General features: G+C 40.3%; 1 protein-coding gene across 3 annotated transcripts in view; it reads left to right on the top strand.

Annotated features, from left to right (window-relative positions):
- The window catches only part of SLIT3 (slit guidance ligand 3), a 518,859-nt gene that overhangs the window by 273,198 nt on the left and 225,530 nt on the right, over window positions 1-20,131 (top strand). For all 3 annotated transcript variants that reach the window (XM_057415154.1, XM_057415155.1, XM_057415156.1), the window contains one exon: window positions 14,435-14,506. In XM_057415154.1, the coding sequence (XP_057271137.1) occupies window positions 14,435-14,506 (72 nt within the window). The remainder of the gene's footprint in view (window positions 1-14,434; window positions 14,507-20,131) is intronic.

A 20,131-nucleotide genomic window follows, 5' to 3' on the forward strand; every position in this document is an offset into this window, starting at 1 on the left:
TCTTACCACATTTACAGAATGGAAAGAAGTGATTATGGGTCTCATTCAGTGATGCTGTCTGTTACAGGGCTTCACTATCTTGCAGTTGGGTGGCTCCAGGAGATAAAGGGGCTGTAGCAAAATGAAGCCACCTGTATTACAGTTCAGTCCAAAATTGTTACGCCTTGAAAGGCAGACATTTTCGGAGGGAAAAAAAAGAATTAAACTGTAATGGTATGGTTGTATTTTACAGTCTTTTCATCATAAATTGGTTTTATATGAACATATGTTCACTGTATTTATACAGCAAGGGATATTATGCAGTCTTTTTAAACAGCTAAATTGCTGCTTCATTTGAAAATGTCCTCACAAGCAGCTTAGCTCATGTAAATCCTACATGGATATTAAGAAGATCATTTTATTTTAAAAAATCATGTTTGTGCTTGGATCTGCAATGTTTTCTTCCAATGTGAAGTACGGATCTAACTCTAAGTGGAGCACAGAGGGAGTCCTCAGACATGCAAATATCTGTTAGGAGATGAGTAGAATCAGCGCAAAGTTGTTTGTCTAGGTGTAAATCTGAGAATGGCTTCAGTAAAGTAGCTTTGAGGTAGGCAAGAATAAAACCCCTCTTGTTTAAGACCAGATGACACAAGGCAAATGCAAGAGAGCAGCATTGGAAAGCGCTCTTAGATGATGGTCTCATTTGTACAACTGATTTCTGCTACAGGATATAATTTTCCTCCACTTTTTTCCTATGAAAACCCTGTGAGATCTAATTTTGCTTTTCTTTACCCTTTGGTGGTCCCATAAATGTCAAAGAAACAAATGAGAGAATTCTGTCTTCATGTGGAAATAACCTCTGCTCCAGTCTGTTGTGGGTTTTTTTAATGCTCTTTTTGGAGTTGTTTTTCCAAATCATTGAACAGTAGTGCAGTAACACTGTGAGAATATGCATACACAGCTTGTCCAATGTGCCATCTTCACACTTAAAATCCTTCTTTATTTCTCTTATTTTACTATGGCAAGTGAAGATTTACTTGCTCTTTTGAAGGAACATGAGCCTTTCTAGAAGGATCAATGTATTTCCCTATATAATTCTGCCTCAAGATCCTGACAATCAGAAGTTGCTTAAAAGGCAGTCAATGCTAGAATGGTGCTTCTCCAACAACCACTAAACCTGAGAATTTCACTCATTTAAACAGATGAGCTAAAGAGCTATATAAAAATGTTGTGGTGCACAGGGTTTCTTCAGGCTAATGGTTTTCATTAAGGTCCTATAAGCAGTTCTTGCTGCATATCCAGGGACACAACATGCAAATCACTGCACCCAAGTCACTACCTTTCAGTGCATTATTCTTTTTCATCCACATTAAAAATTGCTTGTTATGATGTGTGGTGGGAAATGCATCTTTCTGGTGTGGAAATCAGCTTTAGAAATGAGATTGTTTTCTTTTTTCCTTCTTCTTCCTTCTACTTTCTTTTGTGACCTCTCAGTAGCCCTGTCCATGAGTTTCACCTTTGAACCTGCTTTATTTTGTATTCAATTTATACACTTAAGCTCAGGTCATATACAGCATCAGGTATTGATTAGGTCCTGCTTTTAAACCCAGTCTTAGAAGGAAGATAACTGCTGCAAGGAGGTCAAGAGGCTTGCCTGGAATGATTCACTGGAGAAGGGGGCTTGCAGTTATGGGGACTGGTTTGATGGGGGGGTTGGTGGTGGTGGATTGGTTTTTAGCTTTCAGCCTTCAGTTCACTTTGCTTTTCAAAGATGTGGAGCTCTCACTGCTTGTGGAGCAGCTGGAAAGCATCATTAAGGGTTAATGTGCAGGCTGGGGGATAGCAGCAATCTCTTGCCAATAAGTTAGGCAAGCAGCACTCTCAGGAGGATGACTGAGAAGGATGAGAGGAATGTCTGGGAAGCCAGTTGTGCAGGTATCCTCTTTACCTACTTACAAAAGATTTGTTGCTTTGATTGCAAGAAAGAAAACTTTGGGGCAAGGCTTTTCTGTGGCCGTTCAATTTCAGTGCTGTCACAGTTCAGTATGAATTAGATGGTTGATATTTTGGTTAAAGGGTCAGGCAAGGTAACTGCTATGCTCTTTTGATCCCAACTTGCTGCCTAATCCTGCTGGGGAGTAAAAGTTCTCTTGCACATGACTGCCTTTTTGTTAAAACAATCCTGGCAGAGGAAGCAGCTGCCTCTGCCAGGAACACATTTATGGAATGTCAAGAAAAAATACTAATAAAAAATACCACCTAGCAAGGAAATTTCAGATCATATGGGTTAACTTGTAAGATTCTTTTTTAATAGTTTCGATTTTGTCATACTTGTAGAATCATTATTCAGTGGCTGCTAAGTAAACGTGAAGGAACAGTTCAGATGTGTAATCATTGATATTTAAGAAATCACCTGTTAATTTGAGAACGAAATTCTTCTTAAAACAAAAACTTAGCAGTTTGTGGAGAAAAATCTTGAAGTTATAAATTCTAGGAAATCATGTATATACACTGCCTGTGCAATATTTCCTGTTGATGTTAGATGAAAGGTGTAAAATTAGTTATTAATACCAACAATATTTCTAATGGTAAGCCATCTTCCACCTATATTTTTTTCTTTTTAAATTGGGATGGAGTTATTTTGTGATGCTGTTTTACCAGTTTTAAATGGAATATTTCACATTTCTGTTCACTGGAAGTCCTGCATTTACAGATAAATACAGGCTTTTTAGTTACCTTACTCAAATCTCCTGCAAGGTGGAATGAAGCCCTTTGAGGGTGATCTATTGTCCTGTTTTCTGCAATGTGTGTTGTCATGGAGGTTATGGTTGTCCCTTGGTGTGAAGCTTTCTAAACTGTGAAGTTCCATATCCAGGGTCAAGTTATTCCTTGTCCAGCAGTTAATCTCTCCAAGTGAATAGCAGTCCAGAAGGAAAACAGCAAGACAGACTTCAGCACCTGTTAGGCTGCTTTTAACTTCTACCCAAGATATAAACTTATGTGAGAGTCTCAGAAACCAGTAATAGGGGGTTTGATGACATTTTTACTTTAAAGTACTGCAGTTCAGTAAAGCATGAGTGCTGCTACACATGCTTCACCTGTATCTTTATAAACATGACAGTAGTAACATTATCAGTGGCTGCCTATCGCAGTGAGTAGTGTTCAGCGCTTTGGATATAAACTCTCCCTGTTCTATGTTCTGTGTTGGTACTTTGCATGTCCTGAGGCCAGGGAAGCTTATTTGAATTTAGAAATGATGCAGGTTAGTGGAACTGGAAGTGCTGGGTTCAGTTCCTGCAGTGCTGTAAAACCTCACTATTCTGCTGACAGACGAGCACCCACGGGAGGAGGAGTATATACATTAAGGGTAAGGGACTGCAGTACTACAGCAGTCACGTAAATGCCTAAAATAGATGGATGACATTTTCTTTTATGAATTAAAAGAAATAGACCTATGCTTTCGTGTAGGTGGGAACACATCCCCCCCGGTGAATATGCAGAAGAGTTGTCACATATGCTCTGTGCCCTGTTCCTGCAGGATGCATGGCAGTGCCACACTGCTTCACTAAAACATTGTTCACCAAGTTAATGATCTGCTAACAAAAACTGAATGCACTGGTCCAAACATATTGGATGCTTATGGTTCATAGGGGTGTTCAAATAGGAGCATTTGTGCGGAGTGCTTGTAAACATAAATCTGCAGGATGGATTGCTGTCCTTACCCCGGGTGATAAATATTTCACACATGACATGAATTTGGCTGGCTTGAAAACAATCAAACAAAATGGCTTTTTTGTCATCATCTGTAATCTGATTTGCTGTGTATTACCATAGCACTTCTCAAAGTATTTAAAAATTGGTCCCCAGAGAATGAAAAGCAACATTAATTTTGGTTCCCATTTGGTGTATCAGGTCCTTTGCTTTCCTTTCCTGCAGTTCTCTCTTGGTTATTCTTTCCTAACCCTCCTTGTTCTGAAGATGACCTGTTAAGTGTTTTGGGCTTTCATTTGTTATGTGCAGGCGCTTCATTGACAGTGTAGGTGTGTTTTGCAAGTGTTCCAGACGTGGTGGAGACTTGGGCAAAAGAGTGGATGGCAAAGGAGAACGCAAGTCACATAGTCTGTGTGATGACATCTTCATGAAAGATGTCATAGGATGATTGAGTATGGACAACTTCTGGAGGAAGAAGAATAGGTCTTCAAATCCATGTATAACTGCCAGAAAACCATTTCATGTCTATGAGTGGACTTCAGCAATGCTGATAATGAGAAGTCACCCTTAGATAGGCCTGCTCAGGAATCTTGGACAAGGCTCTGAATACACACAGAAACGAGGTTTCCTCACCATGTAGCAGACAGGACAAAGCAATACTTACAGCACTGAAATGAAAGGTTGCAAGTTTGGAGAAGGCTGTTTGGTGGAAGTGCAGAAGTTAAAGCTAAGTGCGTACAGTGGATGGCCCAGAGCAGCCTCCAGGCAATGGTCTCCATTCTGCAGTTGCTCACAGCTTACCTCCTGCCAGCGTGAAATGATCTCCTGACGTTTTGGGGTGGCTGTGACAAAGGTGCTTTCACATCAATAGTCTCCTAGTCCCCGGTGGGGTGGTGACCCAACACCCCTTCAGGCCTGAAGTCACGCTTAGACAGTCAGTGCTTTGTCAGTGAGGGATCTTCCCTCATTCGGGAGCACTGGATTCTTTTTTCCAGTCTGTTTCATGAGGATACCCCACTTTGTGACAGTAATAAACCAACAGATTTTAGCACTTATTTGAACCCTTTACCAGTCTTCTCAGAGTAACAAGAATGTTATTTGCTTACACGTATATGAGTAAGCAAATGCACTTATGTATCTCCATAAGTTACATATGTAAGCACAGATTGCCCAAAGAAGGACAGAGTACTATTTTTATGAGCATAGTACAAATGTAAATAAATACATCAAAGTGCACAGCGAGAACCCACCCGTTCATTAAAGTTGTAGCATAAGCTGGTAATGCAAAAATCCAAAGCACACCTTATGTTAACTTATTTGTTTGAAATCACATAGGAGAACAAGCAAATTTGAGTCAATGAAGTACAGAGTCACACCATAAGAAGGAATTCTAGTGGGAATTTGGATGCTGAATTTGAATTCATTGCCTTGAGTAGTGAGAATGAAGTTTGAGGTAAATGCCTTAAAAGCTCAGAAGCTTCAGGTTGAATTCTAATGTCTCTCACCCTTAGCTCCAACTCATCTAAACCTGCCCATATGCTTATCTAGTATTGATTAAAGTCAACCACAGATCTGACTTGCAAAATGAGATATGATGCTAAGAAGTGACAAATACAAACACTCTTAAAAACTGAGGATCAGAACATTGCATGTGCACTGAAGCAACCACGGGAAAACAAATTTCAGATGTCTTTATAGTATCCTTTGCTGACCTTGGTTTGTATCAGTAAGAGGGCTACAGCCTTAGGAGCATAGTTACATGGTGTACTTGGGTCTGCTGCTCATTTTCAGTAGGCCTGAGAAGTCACATACCTGCAAAACAGAGGTATGTGCAATCAGAATGAGGAGCTGGAATCTGGAGCTGCATGTGGACCTCAGCATTTGCATGTTAAAACCAAAATCCCTGCCTTTGATAGGCAGCAGTGAATAAGACAAAGCTGTAGTGAAGTCAAATGGCTTCTTATCTTACAATAATTGAAAACACTCATTTTTCATTGCTTATTTGTCAATGGCCAGTTTTACAGTGGAAATTACTAGAATAATTTAAATTTCATGTCTCAAAGGCAAGTTGCTGTTGCTCGATGAGTAGAAAAGGGGCAAAACCAACCAAAAAACCCTGGAAGCATCTCCCACCACACCTTTCATCATCTGGAGTGCCACATATTCATCCTAAATTCTGAGCTGTATTAAAGATGTAATGGTCTGCTTTTTGGAACCCTGTAGAGAAGCCACGGAGCCTGTGCTAAGCAGGATCAGCACTGGAAGCCCGTATCAGGGGCACTGAGATGTTTAAACCTGTTTTTCCCTTTACAGCTGTAACTGTCCAATTTTTTTTTCAAAACAGTCTGATAAACCAACATCTGCCTGAAACATTTATTGGTGTGTTATACAAAGATACCACAGTGTGTAAGTGTAAAATAATTATTTGGGTATTCATCTACTAAGTATTAATTTTCTAATTAAAAAAAAAAGTCACCAAACCAAAAGAATCTTTACTGGTTTGCCCAAATTTACCAGCCATGTAACAAGTTTGACACTCTGCTGTGTCTTTACTCACAACATTTACTGTTTTGGTATAATTTCCTCCTAATTTTTGTCTTAAGAGCCTGAAAACATACCTCAATTTGTGGTATGACTGCGGGTGATGGAATTAATCTAATGTAATATGTGATTTTGAAGGGGACAAATGGCTGGAAATCGAATGTCAAGATTCCTTTTTGCTCTGTCATCTTCCTAACTGTGTAAAATAGGTACTTGTGGTGGCTGGCCCTGGGCCCGTTTACCTTCACTTAACCGCGAGGTTGGTTGCACTTGCTCTCTGCCGCGGCCTCCATCTCAGCATGTAATCTTCACTTCATGTTTGCTGAAAAAAACAAAGCCTCTTAAAGGCACGGGAGCTCTGGTTTTTCCTCTTAAAGCTGAATTTCATACATTATTAGTAAAAAAAAATTAAAATGTATAGATAATGAAACAACAGAATTGTGATTTTTGCTAAGCAGCACCCTTGCTTAGTGTTAAATAACCACACTGCTTCGCTGCATCCCACCTATTATCCTGGCAGTACCAGAAGCATCTTTAGCCGTGGTCCTGGTAAGCCCTAGGCAGCCCTGTGCTGCTGGAGCTCCCGCTAGCAGGAGCTGGGAAGCCCTTTGGTGGTGTCTTCAGGGCAGCAACAGTGCCATCTGTGTCCAGCACATCTCCTGTCCCATTGCCGATAAGACCCAGCAGAGCAGTGCCTCCTTAGGATCATAGAAAATCACAGAATCAATTAGGTTGGAAAAGACCTTTAAGATCATCAGGTCCAACCGTTACCCCTTGTACTGCTCTGCAGTGTTTTGCAGTCCTCTGGCCTACTGAAGCCATGTTGCAGAAATACAGTGGGGGGAGTTCCTCAGTAGTAGGAGAGCTCCAAGTACATTTCCTTTGTCTTTGATATCTGATATAAATGTCGATATTCCAGCATGAAGCATTCTTTCTCTTTTGTACATTTTGGTTCTGTAATGAATTTGTTACTACCCAGAACATAGGCACAGCCTCATTTTCAAGGAAAAAGCCCAAACCCCAGTTGCCTGCACGGTATTGATCTGCCATAGCAGCTTGCCTGTGGAGGCTTATTTGGTTTTCCTTCAAAGTGAGCATGACTTACGTGCTATTAGTTCCATGTAACTAATACCGGGATGGTCCGTGTGTCTGTGTGACCCTGTTATGGTGCATATCTTGGTGCAGACCTTGGGCAGCAGGACCGTAGAGGCTGCCCATGGTGCAAGTGCAGCAGTGCTGCTGTCCTCAAAGAAGGATGCAGGCATGGAGAGCCTGCCCCTGCGGTCCCGCTGTGTCTCCCCTGTAGCACCACAAAAGCTTGCTGGAGGGGAGGAAGGGCCTCAAGGTTTGAGGGAAGTGATCGCCACAGAGGTAACTTCCAACAGTTGTTGCAGTTCAGATGGGAAGTAGCAGTGCCTTAGTGATCCTGTCCCACCTGCAGCAGCTGAGTGGATGCTGCGCTGCTCTATCCCATGCTCTGTGTACATTGCAAATGTCTACCAATTATTTAGGTTAAATATCTGCACATTTTTTTTCTATATAAGTGCCTTAGTTTCAGCTTTTTCACAGTTTCATAGTAACATCCCTAGTGATATGACTTCCTATTAACATTCCTAATATGACTCCCCAGTATGACCTGCTGTTAGTTAAGTGAATGATTAGTAACGTTCAGGAATAAACTTTTCTTTATGTATGGTGTTTGATACCTGTCAACTGAAAATAACAGTAAATAAAGGTTTAAGTAAGTGCAAATCCTCTGAAAAATGTAAAAACCACTATAGTAAGTAACTTTCCTATTCTCTAACACCCTTTTTTTTCTTCCTCATTTCTTCCCCTTTTCCCCTTTGGGGCTATGGCAGAGGAGAACAACAGATGGTTATCAGTCAAGAGTAACTAGGGAAACGGCAAAACCTGCCCCAATTGCTATGGAGACAGCCATTCTGTGCTTGGTATGCACTGTTTGTTACATCAGCAACCATGAGAGTTAAAGAAAGAAGAAAAAATATTGTCGTAACCCCCCCGATATTGAAAGGAAATCTTGGTTTTGTTGTATTTATCCTTGTGGGAAGAGGCACGAGTAGTTGGCATGCTCATTTGCCACTTGAGTTTTGCATTAAGCTGGAATGATGTCTGTTTTTTGACAGCAACAGCTGGAATTGTGAGTTAACGTAATAATACAACTTACAGTAAATACTTGATACTTTTGAATAGTCTGCGGAGTATGTATTTAAAATCAAGTCTCTCCTCCAGATCAGATATTCCTTCCTCCTTGTTTAACAACCTGGCAACATAGGGTGGTTATGATAACTGAAGCAGAGAGTAGGACTGTGCCCAATTATTTAATGCAGATGAGCTGTTTCTGCACAATGCTTCAACTGTAGCCTTTGGCAAAACCACATCTTTAGGAAAAAAACACAAAAAAGGAATTTTGGAACACTTGTAAAATTCGCAGAGTGAGATTTCAGCTTGTTCACAGCAGCTTTGTCACTGCTGTTCTGAACCACCGATTTACTCCACTTGAGAGTTAATTTCATATTGAATTTAACGTATCCATTTTCTAGGTTTTCTAATACAAGCAAGCTCTTCTAGAATGATTTTAGTAAAGCATCAATAGAAAGTAAAAATTAAACATGAAAAATGCATGAAAAGCACTTTGAAAAAAATCTATATTTTTTCAATTTAATTGAATTCGTATGATTTTAAAGGAGCATCTATTACCACTTAACGGTGCTTCCTTATCAATTTAATCATAAGGACCTTAGTTTGCCATGTGAGAAATTTCACATAGATGTCTTGGTGTCACTTTCCTTTGAAGTGTTAACATTCCCAAAGTTATATAAGGGCTGTTTTGGAGGATGGACAATAAATGTTGTAGAGGATCTCTCTAATTCTTGCAGGTTAGTGAAGAGCTGCAGGATTAGGGTCTAAACTTTGCAGCACATTGGTAGCATAGACCCAGCAGGCTGGATTAGGAAAAAAGTGAATAGGTTTGAGGAAAATGTCTTTTGGAGTTTCAATGAACCAAATTCTTTGTCTTCCTAACAATTCTGTAAGTTCTATAATAAGTTACAGTGAGAGCCATCCTGTGAGATGGCTATTGAAAATTCCTTTAAATACTTCACCTTTAATTATGGCTAATAGGCAAGTCTTTTATTAATGAGGAAATGGCTCTTGCTTAATCTGGGATCTGTAGCAGTAAATATCTGTAACATTAGCAGAGTAATTTCATACACTACTATTCTAACACTTCTTTTTATGCCGAACAGTATGAGAAACAAAGAAAGCTGAGAAGTATTTATTACAGTACTTGTTAATACAGGCTTTTATTTAATTATTTAACTAGATTCTGGACAAAATGTAGAAAGATGTTACAGTAATTAAACTAGTGTCACAGTATAATTAAAACCAGATTAATATTTGAGCTCTCCGGTGGCCTTAGTAGTTTTTGTAAATGGAAAAAGAACCCCATCACTGAAACGAAGTGCAAAACACTGATGATACTATTCATTACTGTGAAATGATGATGCTTGAAGGACCTCTTTCTCATGAATGTGAGGATGGCTATTTGCAGAAAAATACTGAAAGCATGTATGGCATCAGATTAGTTGGTGTGCTACGGGGAAGCATGCTAGTAGTACAGATGTAGCGTTTTAAACATGAACTTTTGCTGGTAGTTACTAATGTTAGTAAAAGATTAGGTTATTTCTGTTTTGGAAAATTTTGCCCCGGATGAATTCACTTCTTTAATGTTTTAGAATAGTTTTGGGTTAAGAAGAAAATAAAACCTTAATTCTAATAGCATGATTAAAATTCTATCAGCTTTGTTGCTTGGGAATTTTCTTTCAAATGCATTTGTAAAGTAAATATTCCTTATTGTTGTTAGCAAAACTTCCAAACCTCAGTATTTAAAGGATGATTTCAAATGGCAAAAGAATATCAACATTGTAAAATCCTATTCATTCTAAATGTTACTTGGAACTTTATTCTCATGTATGATAGATGATGTACAAATCTAAATGGATAAGCTGGAGTTATGCTCTGTCAGGGAATTGTGTTTTAAACAGTTAAAGTGGTGTCTTGGCCAACCCACAGACTGTCCAGCGATATCAATCTATTAAGAATCATCATTATTTCTCATTTCATAGAAAGGTGATTATATAATTTTTTTTCTTTAAAACATCAATTTTTAAGATAGAGATCAATCAGGTGCATATAATTTAGTCACACAATTTTCCTGCTTTTTAATGAAAACCGAGACTAGTCAAGGTTAGCCAGATTATGATACTACATGCAGCATTGTGCATTACAGCTCTACCATATGAAAGATGCCTAATTCTCCAAATGGTTTTATGAATTCTTGTATTCTTTCAAAGTATCAATCTGTGTCACACTTCACCTCAAACCCATATCCCCATTTACTATTTTCCTTGCTCGAGTGGTTCTCTCCATTCTCCGAGATCTTCTGGAATTCCTCTTTGTATCTGTTGGTGCTGCTCGTTGCTAATTGCCTGTCATGGAAATCTCGGATCCCTGGAGCCTCTGAGGGTCACAATGGGTAATTCAATCACAAATGAGCTGCTGGGTTTCCCAGGCTGCGATCTCTTCTCACTGCTGTTGGAGCAGGAACCCTTCTGACGATATCCCCAGCCCAGGTCCAGTGTGTTGTCTCTTGTTCATGAGAGCTTTGGCTTTAACACAAGCACTTTAACCCAAATAAAAGTTAGATGTCTATGTACCGTAGCAAAAATCTGGAGGTTCAAATTTGGGCAGGGCTTATTTGTCCATGGTTTGGCTTGTAGCTTTTATAATGTGCCATGAATTGTGTGGCTGTTTCACAGAGCTCAGTTGCTGTGGCTTCCATTCACCCTTTTGTCTCTTAAATACAGAGGCTCACATTTTCCATATGATAACCCTCATTTTCTTCAGAGGCAGTTGAATCACTTGGTAGTTTCAGATAGTCTGTGGTAAATGCTGTGTTCCTTCAAAAGGCAGGAGTAAATGGAAGAATAAAAAGTGACTTTGTCCGTGTTAAAATTGTCTCTTAAATCTGAGCTTGTGTTGTCTGACCTTTGTTCGCCATTACGTTACACCATTACATGCCTAACACCTTGTTTGTAATACTAAGGAGGAAAAGATCTTCTAGAAGGGGTATGAACACTGACATATAGAGATGGCATTTAAATCTAGCTAGCTGAGACCATTTTCTAAGTTCACCTGTAAGCAACTGATCTGTGCCTGGGGTAGCAGTGCTCCGTGTGTACGACTGCTCCATCCAGATGGCAGCAGTGAAGAAACAAGAGCAGCATCCCATGTTCCTCCAGGAAGTGCCGCCTGTTCCAAAATTCTGACTTTTCCTTTTTTTCTTTCTTTTTTTCAAAGTTGAATTTTCATTTTCTCTGCACATGATTACTTTTCTTCAGGCAAGAAGAACCCATGGCAGGGGTTTGGAACTAGATGATCTTAAGGTCCTTCCCAACCCTAACTATTCTATGATTCTGAGATGTTCTTATCCACAAATGTTAGGTATGGCTCTTCTGTGCATTGCCCACATCACAGGAGTTTTCTTTTCAGAGGTATAAAAGTATGAGTTGAGCACCTGCCTTTGCCTTCAAGCTTCATGTGAAGTTTACTCACAACTTTAAGCCTTGTCTTGGAAGGAAGATGTTTAGACTTTAAACTCTTAAATCTCTACTCTCTGCTTAACCTCTCACCAGGGGGCTCTTGAGAGGCAAAGAAAGAGAATTTCCATCTTGACACACAAAGAAATAAATGGGAGGTGAAGGGTCTTAAAAAGTCATACCTAATTTTAGTTCTGCTCATTTTGAGAAGAAATTCTCATGCTTAGAGTTTAATGCAGGTCTGAATACTTTAGCCTGATAGATACCAGGAGACGTGAGCTCTGTTACAAAGAAGCATTAAGTGTGTGGGTGTCCCCAGAGAATGTGCCCATTTTTTCTATGGGGCACACAGAAACAAATATTTTCCCTATTTACTGTCATGCTCGGTGAGTGTCTTCTGGGCATCCAGAGGTGAGTTGTTCACAGACTAAACCTGGTTGTTAGCACCAGCTGACTGGGCCTATGGAAATATGATTGTCATTATGCTTTTTCAACAAAAATCAATCTATGAGTAGCATTTTTTTAAAAATCCAATACACCTCATGTGAAACCCTTTAATCAGAAGACTTTGTGACTGAATATTGGGTTTGTTTGCTCATTTTAGTGTATTTGGCAAAAAAACACCAGTTTATAGTCTAACTCAAATAAAAATAGGCCATATATAGTGCTTTACTTCCCATAGAAAAAGAGAGAGGTGTTTCTCAAGTTCCCGTGCTTTCTCTTCATCATGCTAGCATGTGACAACTTTATGCTTAATAAAGCAAAGTATAAAGTACTCAGTCGTGCAACCAGCATTATATTTAACTCATTTTAAGTTTATCCCCCCTGAAATGTAGCATCATTTCTGGCTGAGCAATGAATTTTTAACAACCCACACAATTAACCAGGGATTTCAGAAAAAGCCTCTCAGCAGCCACTGGTCCTCCCAGCAGTCAAAAATATATAGTTTTTAGCATCTATGCTAGGTGGTGGGAGAAACAGAGCATAAATATGTATGTCTTCACCTATATACATATGTATATATACTATGCATTAAGTCTTATGCTACAGAAAAGTCCATTTAGGATGATTGTGCATGCCGGTATCTGTCAGGTTGAAGTAGACCTTACAGGGTGTATGGGTGTATGGGTTTTTATGCACATCGAGATCAGACTACATTAGGATACAAACTGCAAAGGATAAGTTTCCTGTAGTTGTCAAATCCATACATATTCAAGATGCTCAATGTTAGTCGGTCAAACTCAATCCTTAAAAGAGGTGCATAAAGATTATATTTGCGCTGTCTGTGCTTTATTGTAGTATAATAAAAGAGTTGTGACAAATGTCTATTTAGACCAAAACTTAGGCACAGGAAATAATTGGGTAGAAGCTGGTATAACTATACAAATACATTATACTTGGGTGTAATGTATTTGCTATCTCTGTGTATATATTTAGTATTTTTTAATAGCAGCCAGAAACTGCAATGCAATCTTGGTATCTTTGTGTATGATACTTTACACACACAGGACAAACCGTCCATTCCTCACTACATCTACACTTTATGTTGTGCAAAGGACTGTATAATATAGAGTCAGGAGCCTGAGTCTGTTTTTATGAAATGCAGATATTTCACTTCCACATGGGTAGGTAAATAATTTTATTTCTCCAAGTGTAAAATTTAAGAGATCAGATGTCAGAAAATTTAATCACTGAATTTTAAATTGCAACTTACATCTTTAATTTTCGAAGCAAAAGAGACAGATGTAGCTGTACTGCTGTATCGCATATATTGTAAAATGTATTGAAATCATGCATATGCAGGGAGACAAATGAGAGAACTCCACCATCCAAATATTAAATTACACATTTTGAAGCAAAATAGCGTCTTAAGTGTATGTGTGTATAATGCTTTCTGTCACTGGGTTGCTCTCCCTGATGCAGTTAGACAGAATCTGTATTTAGTCAGAAATCTTTCAATAGAATGGGCTACCAGATGGGACCAGTAACAATGCAGAGAGGCATCGAACCACCACAGACATTTGGTGCTTAGAATAATAAAAAGACTATAAAATTAGATTAGTTGGGTCTAATTTGGAATTGGTATATTCCCTGTGCACTCTCACAGCTCTCGGGCAGATAAAGCCTGGAGATTTAGTATTGTCAGGACAGAGGACTCCAACTTCCAGTAAACGGAAAAAAAGGCATTCTGGGAGGTCACGGAGGGCAGCCCAGTGACCTCCAATGATTTACAGGCCTTTAGCTTAATGAAATTGTTTCAGTGACATGCCGGTAAAAGCTCATAATGGATTGGATGCCCCAATGTAATGAAATTACTCCCTTCTGCCTTTAAAAAAAAAAAAAAGAAGCACAATTAATATTTACTGAGACCTGCCAGGCTCCAGTGCGCGGGAGCGTGCGGCGCTGTCAGGCAGCAGCAGCACCGCCAGCGCAGCGTGGCAGCCGCCAGCCCTGCGCCGGGTGGGAGCAGGCGCTGCGAGGGGGTGCAGGGACACCTCGGACACGGGGAAGCCCCAGCCTGGTGCTCCCAGACAGCTCTGCCCGTCCCCGCCAGCATTCATCCTCTCCCTTCCTTTCTGCAGGCAACTGGACAACAACCAGATCAGCTGCATCGAAGATGGAGCCTTCCGAGCCCTGCGCGACCTGGAGATCCTGTGAGTTGACTTGGTGCTGTGCTGGGGCGGTGGGGGGGCAGCTCTGCCCGTGCTGCAGTGCTGGGGGAGCCTGGGGGGCTTTATCCTCCCTTCCCACCTCGCACCAGGGCTGTAGGTAGCAGAGTGAGATCTCACGCTTCCCCCAGCCTGGGGTTACTGCTAATTAAACCACAATAGACGACTTCTATACTGCTGTTCCTGAGGAATGGGGATATTGCCGTGCTTGCTGCTGCGTGGAACAGATGGGGTTCAGCAGTATTCAAAGTGCGTCCGAGCTGTGCTCTGCAGCCAGCAACCTGGCCAGCTCTGTGTAATGTTGGGGAGCGGATGGGTAACAGGTTCATGGGGAGCAACAATATTATGAGATATCTGACGATCGCCCTAGACAAAAAGCTGTTTAAAAGGTGTTTGGTATGTAAGAGGGAGGAGAGACAGGCGTTTGGCAGGCTTGTTCAGTGCAGTCATTGGCTTCTGGGGAGGATCCTTCTCTGAGGGCTGAAATAACACCACGTTGTGCTCTTCATGTACCACAAACTTTACACATCGGCTGTTAAGGCTGCGGCACAGACCAAAAAAAGAAAAAAGGATTTGACAGTGAATGCTGACTCTAACAGAGAAAAAGCACATTGGATTTAGAGCACCGTCACTGTAATGTAAAATCCAATATTACCCAGAACTCAGTATCTGAGTAGATAATTTGCTTATTACTAATAGTTACTTGTTCACTCAGAGACTTTTTCTGGGGTAGGTTTTGACTATATGAACTGATACAAAGCTTTCCCTGTTACCTGAAAGTTAACACTGCAAAGCTGAAAGTGTTAATACCTGTGCAAGCACACAGTCCTCAGCCAAAATGGAGAGGGAGCCGGGGTGGTAGGGAGCAGACACCCTCAGCATCTGAACTGCAGCTGGTCCAGCACTGAAGCAGTGTATACTTAAATACAGCAAGGAGGGCCTGCTCAGGCTGCTGGAAACCTTGCCTTTAAGTCACAGGGGCTGAAACAGCAAATGTTACATGGTTAAAGGAAGCACCTGCCTCACACAGACCTGGCACCTGCAGACTCTAGACATTGTCTTTGGCTTCTGAAAGCAGGCAAAATAACCGGGTATATAGGCAGTGCTGTGCCACACACCGCAGTGGCTTGAAAACACAGCTGATGTTTCCCCAGGGAAACATCCCCAAGGGCTCTACCTAGCTTGCACTGATGCTCAAAGGAGTTTCGCTGTCAGTTTCCGCAGAAGGAAGTTCAGTTTTCTGAGGGACCAGGGAGAGGTGGCTGTGTGTGTTTGTCCATCACAGTCAGCTGGGCCCCTCTGTGTCCCAGGCTGGGGTACTGCTATGGATCAGAGAGTGTGTGTCGCTCATACTGAGCTAACAGTAGGTACCTGCAGAGTTCCTCATCTGGCAACTTATCAAGAATATTGTTTGATTTCTTTATGAATAGCACTTTTCAGGAAAAGTAACGTGTTACCACTGTGAAGTTTTGCTTGTCTGTCAGATTGAAAAGTCTGCTGTGTGGGGAGAGAAAACAAGGAGAAAGAAATCATGAACACCTCTAAAACTGAGGCTTTTCTCTTTTTTTGATGGGCAGATTTTCCCTATCTGCAGCGAGTGAATCAGACAGACTGTGCTATGGCTTTCAGTGAAATAGTCTGGATAATAAATGAGCCTTTTTTGTAATATACCGACTCTGCAGGCTATGAAAAAGTTGCTGGGAGTGCATTTCTTCACCCCAGAATGTATTAAATGTTGAATTAGTTTATTTACTGCTCTGCTTTTAATCAGTTAATTCTATGCCAGTTATTTGTGGGTGGGAGAAAAGGGGAATATATAAAATACATCCTAATCAGCCCTTTAATGCATTTTTAATTTTCAGCACAGACATACTGCTACAGGAAAAATCAATCTTATTTCTAAAAGATGAGAAAATAGATTGATAGTATCTATTTCTAGAGGTATTTTTCTTGCAGTCACAAAATGGGAGTTTTCTATTTCCAACCTAATCTGATTTTTTTTCCCAAGTTTTTCTTCAAAGTTTGAGTATTTAATCTCTCTATCAAAATTAATTAGCTTAATGCCCCAGAGAATATCATATCTTCAGTTGTAAAAGTCAGAAATGTTAAAAAAATAAAGCAATTTGAACCATCAAAGCATATTAAGTGAAACTAAATTTCATCATTTCAAACCCACAACGTATTTTATGCAGATATGTTTTAACCTGTAATGCAATGTGTAGGAAATATTTAATGGTTCTGGCAAAAATTACTCTAATTTTCTGCTTGGAGAGTTTGCAAAAGTACCAAATAATTTATTTCCTCTTTAGCTTCCTGAAAACTTGTGACCTTTCTGGTACCAAACGTTTCCACTTCTGCATCTTTTCTCTGCACACCCACCCATCTACAGAGCTCTAAATTCTGCAGATAACTCAGGGCACCAAATGCTGAGCATTACTTTAACAAAACCCCAAACACTTTCTTTAAAAGCATTTTGGTTTCTGGATTGCACTCTTCATTCACCTTGAATTCCTCAAAACCCAGGAGTGCGAAGAGCTTGGTGATTTGGTAAGATGTAGGAAGAGGAGAAAGTTGTGCAGTTGTCCTTCAAACTGAAGAGCTCTCTATGGTCCACATTAGTTATTTCTTCTATCAACAAGCTGTTTCCACTCACTACTGTTATTTTCTTTTTCCACATTATGAATACATCCCTGTAGCAACAAATAGCAGAGAGCAGAGATGGAAACAGGGCTGAAATTTGTGGCTAATTTCAGTACCTGACCTGGTGCAATGAGGTGCTAACCTCAGCTGGAGCTTGGACCAGCCCAAGGTGCTGTCTGCAGCTCCCAGAGCACACACAGTCTTTTGGTCACTGCTTTGTTTATGAGCTTCCATATTCCAATTGTCCTAATCCCTGATCCTATGATCTGACCTATGTAGACTGTAATTAAGGTGCCAAGTGCTACTGGTGACTGAGTTTTGGGTTAAAAAGCTGCAATAGTGTTGACTATGAAGTGCTTTGGTGCCTTCTATTGATTGTCTTTGCCCCTGCAGCAAGGTGAAATAGTATCTGAGAAATTACATGCAGCACTGACATCCTTCCTTAAAAAGCTCCTGGTATTTGCAGTGGGTCTTGGTTTGTTCATTTGTCAGATTTTCTGTATTATTCCCATAAAGGTTTTGCCTTTAATCTGTTGCTAAAATCAGGATTTTTCTTGTTGACATATTTCCTCTCCCCCTTTCATAAGATGATAAAGCAGATTTCAGTGGGTTTCTTCTTGCATTCCAAGGCAGAGAAAGGTGTGTGCGACCACTGAACCAGTAACAAAATGGAAAAGGAGCATGCTTTTTTGCAGGGGTGGCACAAGTTATTAACTAACTTATGGCCTGCTGGAAATGTGCAGAAAAGTAGAAGAAAATGAATGTGGAACTTTACCTAACTATAGTGTCATTATTAGTAGGAGGTTTTCTGCTCTGCTTAATTTTTAGTTATGTCCTGTGGCAGTAGTTGGCAATAACAGTATTACTGAGAAATATGTATTAGTGTAGAACTTTGAAAGATTATTAAAAACCTCACAAAACCATACAAAAGACCCCAGACCCTAAAGTCCTCGAAATAATTGTGCCGTATTCCTTAACGCATGTGCAATGCAGTGTTCATATCCTTTGTAGGCTAGAGATATGTCCAGAACTGTATTTCCAAATGTCCAGAATTTCACCTCCAGTCTCTTAGGGTACATGAATAAAAGGAATTTGAAATTCCTTGAAATGAAGGTGGTTCAGCAGGTTCTTTGGAACTGGGTAAACTGAAGTGAATGGATGTGCTATTATCATTAGACTGGAAGGGCTGAACAGCACTTGTGTTTTTAGGACCCATTGGACAGTAAGATACAGAACTCAATTTAGCAAAAAAAAGCCTTTACTTTATTTATTACTGGCTTGCCTCACGGGGGTAGCTTGAAACCTGCACGGTGACATGGCAGTTGTGCCATGTGGATAGGAGAGAGAGAATCAGGAGTCGCTGTTGGCAACTTAGATGGAGTGTTCTCCTTGGTTTATATTGTAAAGGTGGTTTTCACCCTACTTTGAGTGATAGCCGGAGGGTCTGGAGCATGAACACATCCTATTCATTGCAGATTTTCTGTAAAAAAAACAGATTTTGCACCCAAAAGTTTTTACCATACCAAGAGCTAATCCTAGGAGGTCTGTGGAGAGTTTTCTGTTAAGGCAGAAAATGATTTCTTCCTGTATAGAGCAAGTACGGGATGATTTGGGGGTTTGGTTGTTGTTAACCATGTTAATTGTTGTGTGTCTTCCATATCTCCCAGCTTGAAAAACCTCTTTTCCTGAGTTTCACCCTCTTTTTTAAATGAATGAGCATTGATTCTGTCATTGAGTCTTCAGCAATGAACTACACATGCAGGAACCCACCCTTCGGCTCTGAATTGTGGCGATTCACTCACCAGTAATATTGGTGCAACTGCAGCCACCCAAATGTTCCCTGCGACTTTAAGTTGGGACTTCAATTCCAAGTGAGCCCTAAATATTTGATCTAAAAGAAACAAGTTAGTGTTTGCATACCTAACCTTTTCTCTGCAAACATTTGTGCCTCCTCTTCCTGCTCCTCAGAAGAGCACCCAGCTCCAGCCCCACACGGTGCCTTCCTTTGGTCTGTGCCTCGGCACAGGGGACCTAGCATGCTCTGCCAGACTAGCTGTGGTCTGCAACCCCTGGTCGTTGTCTGACACATCAGCCGTCCGAGCATTTTACAAGCAGAATAGGCTCATTCATCCTTACTTTATTCAATCCAATATGTTCCTGTTACAAAGGATTCTATTTCATAAAACATTTAGTAACCTGTGCAATTTCTGATAGAGATGTCGGGGTGAGCGTGCTTGTAATGCGCACTACCTTTAGTCATAGAAACTTTATTTTGTGCTACAGCTGCTGTTTAATTGTTCCCAGGGTTGCCTTGTGTATGCTGAGCACTCAGTTATGTAGTCGCTTTTACTCATTTGCAGAATGCTATTCTGGGCATGTCTTAGCTAGATAGAAGATTTGTATTTGCTTTCCCAACCTGGAGAGTCAGGGAGCGAATGTCATGACATAATTCTAAATATATGAGATGTCATTGCTTAATGAAAGCCTGAAAATGCCACACAAATGTGATTTCCTCCTCTATTTTGCTGGAAATTATGGTCGGTTGAGGCAATCAGGGTCCAATTTGAGCTCTGTAAATTGGGTTCCTATAACTGATACCAAAATATCTAAATAGAATAATGAAAATGAGAATTCTATTTAAAATGTTGTGCATAGCTGGTTTACTTGTTCATACTTGAGTACAGTAAAGTTAAAATTATTGTGTTTTGGTTTTTTTTTTACCCAAAGGTGTATGTTAGCTCAAATGTATGTAAATCAAGAAAATGAATTTAAAATCTTTAGTTATTTCGTCAGTCAGCATGTACATAATATGTGCCACAGAACTGAAGGGAGTAACCATTGGTAGGATATGAGTAATTGGAGTAACTACCAGTTAGGTGAAATTAGATGAAAACCAAGGAGTTTGGCTTTTCTAAGGGTATCCTCCGTTTTCTGTGTTGAGCCTGTATCCCAGACAATCAATTTGTGCCA

The sequence above is a fragment of the Pezoporus wallicus genome, unplaced genomic scaffold (assembly GCF_028554395.1).
Source record: "Pezoporus wallicus isolate ANWC-B61680 ecotype Strahan unplaced genomic scaffold, APGP_CSIRO_Pwel_v1 contig_4161, whole genome shotgun sequence".
Taxonomy (NCBI): Eukaryota; Metazoa; Chordata; class Aves; order Psittaciformes; family Psittacidae; genus Pezoporus; species Pezoporus wallicus.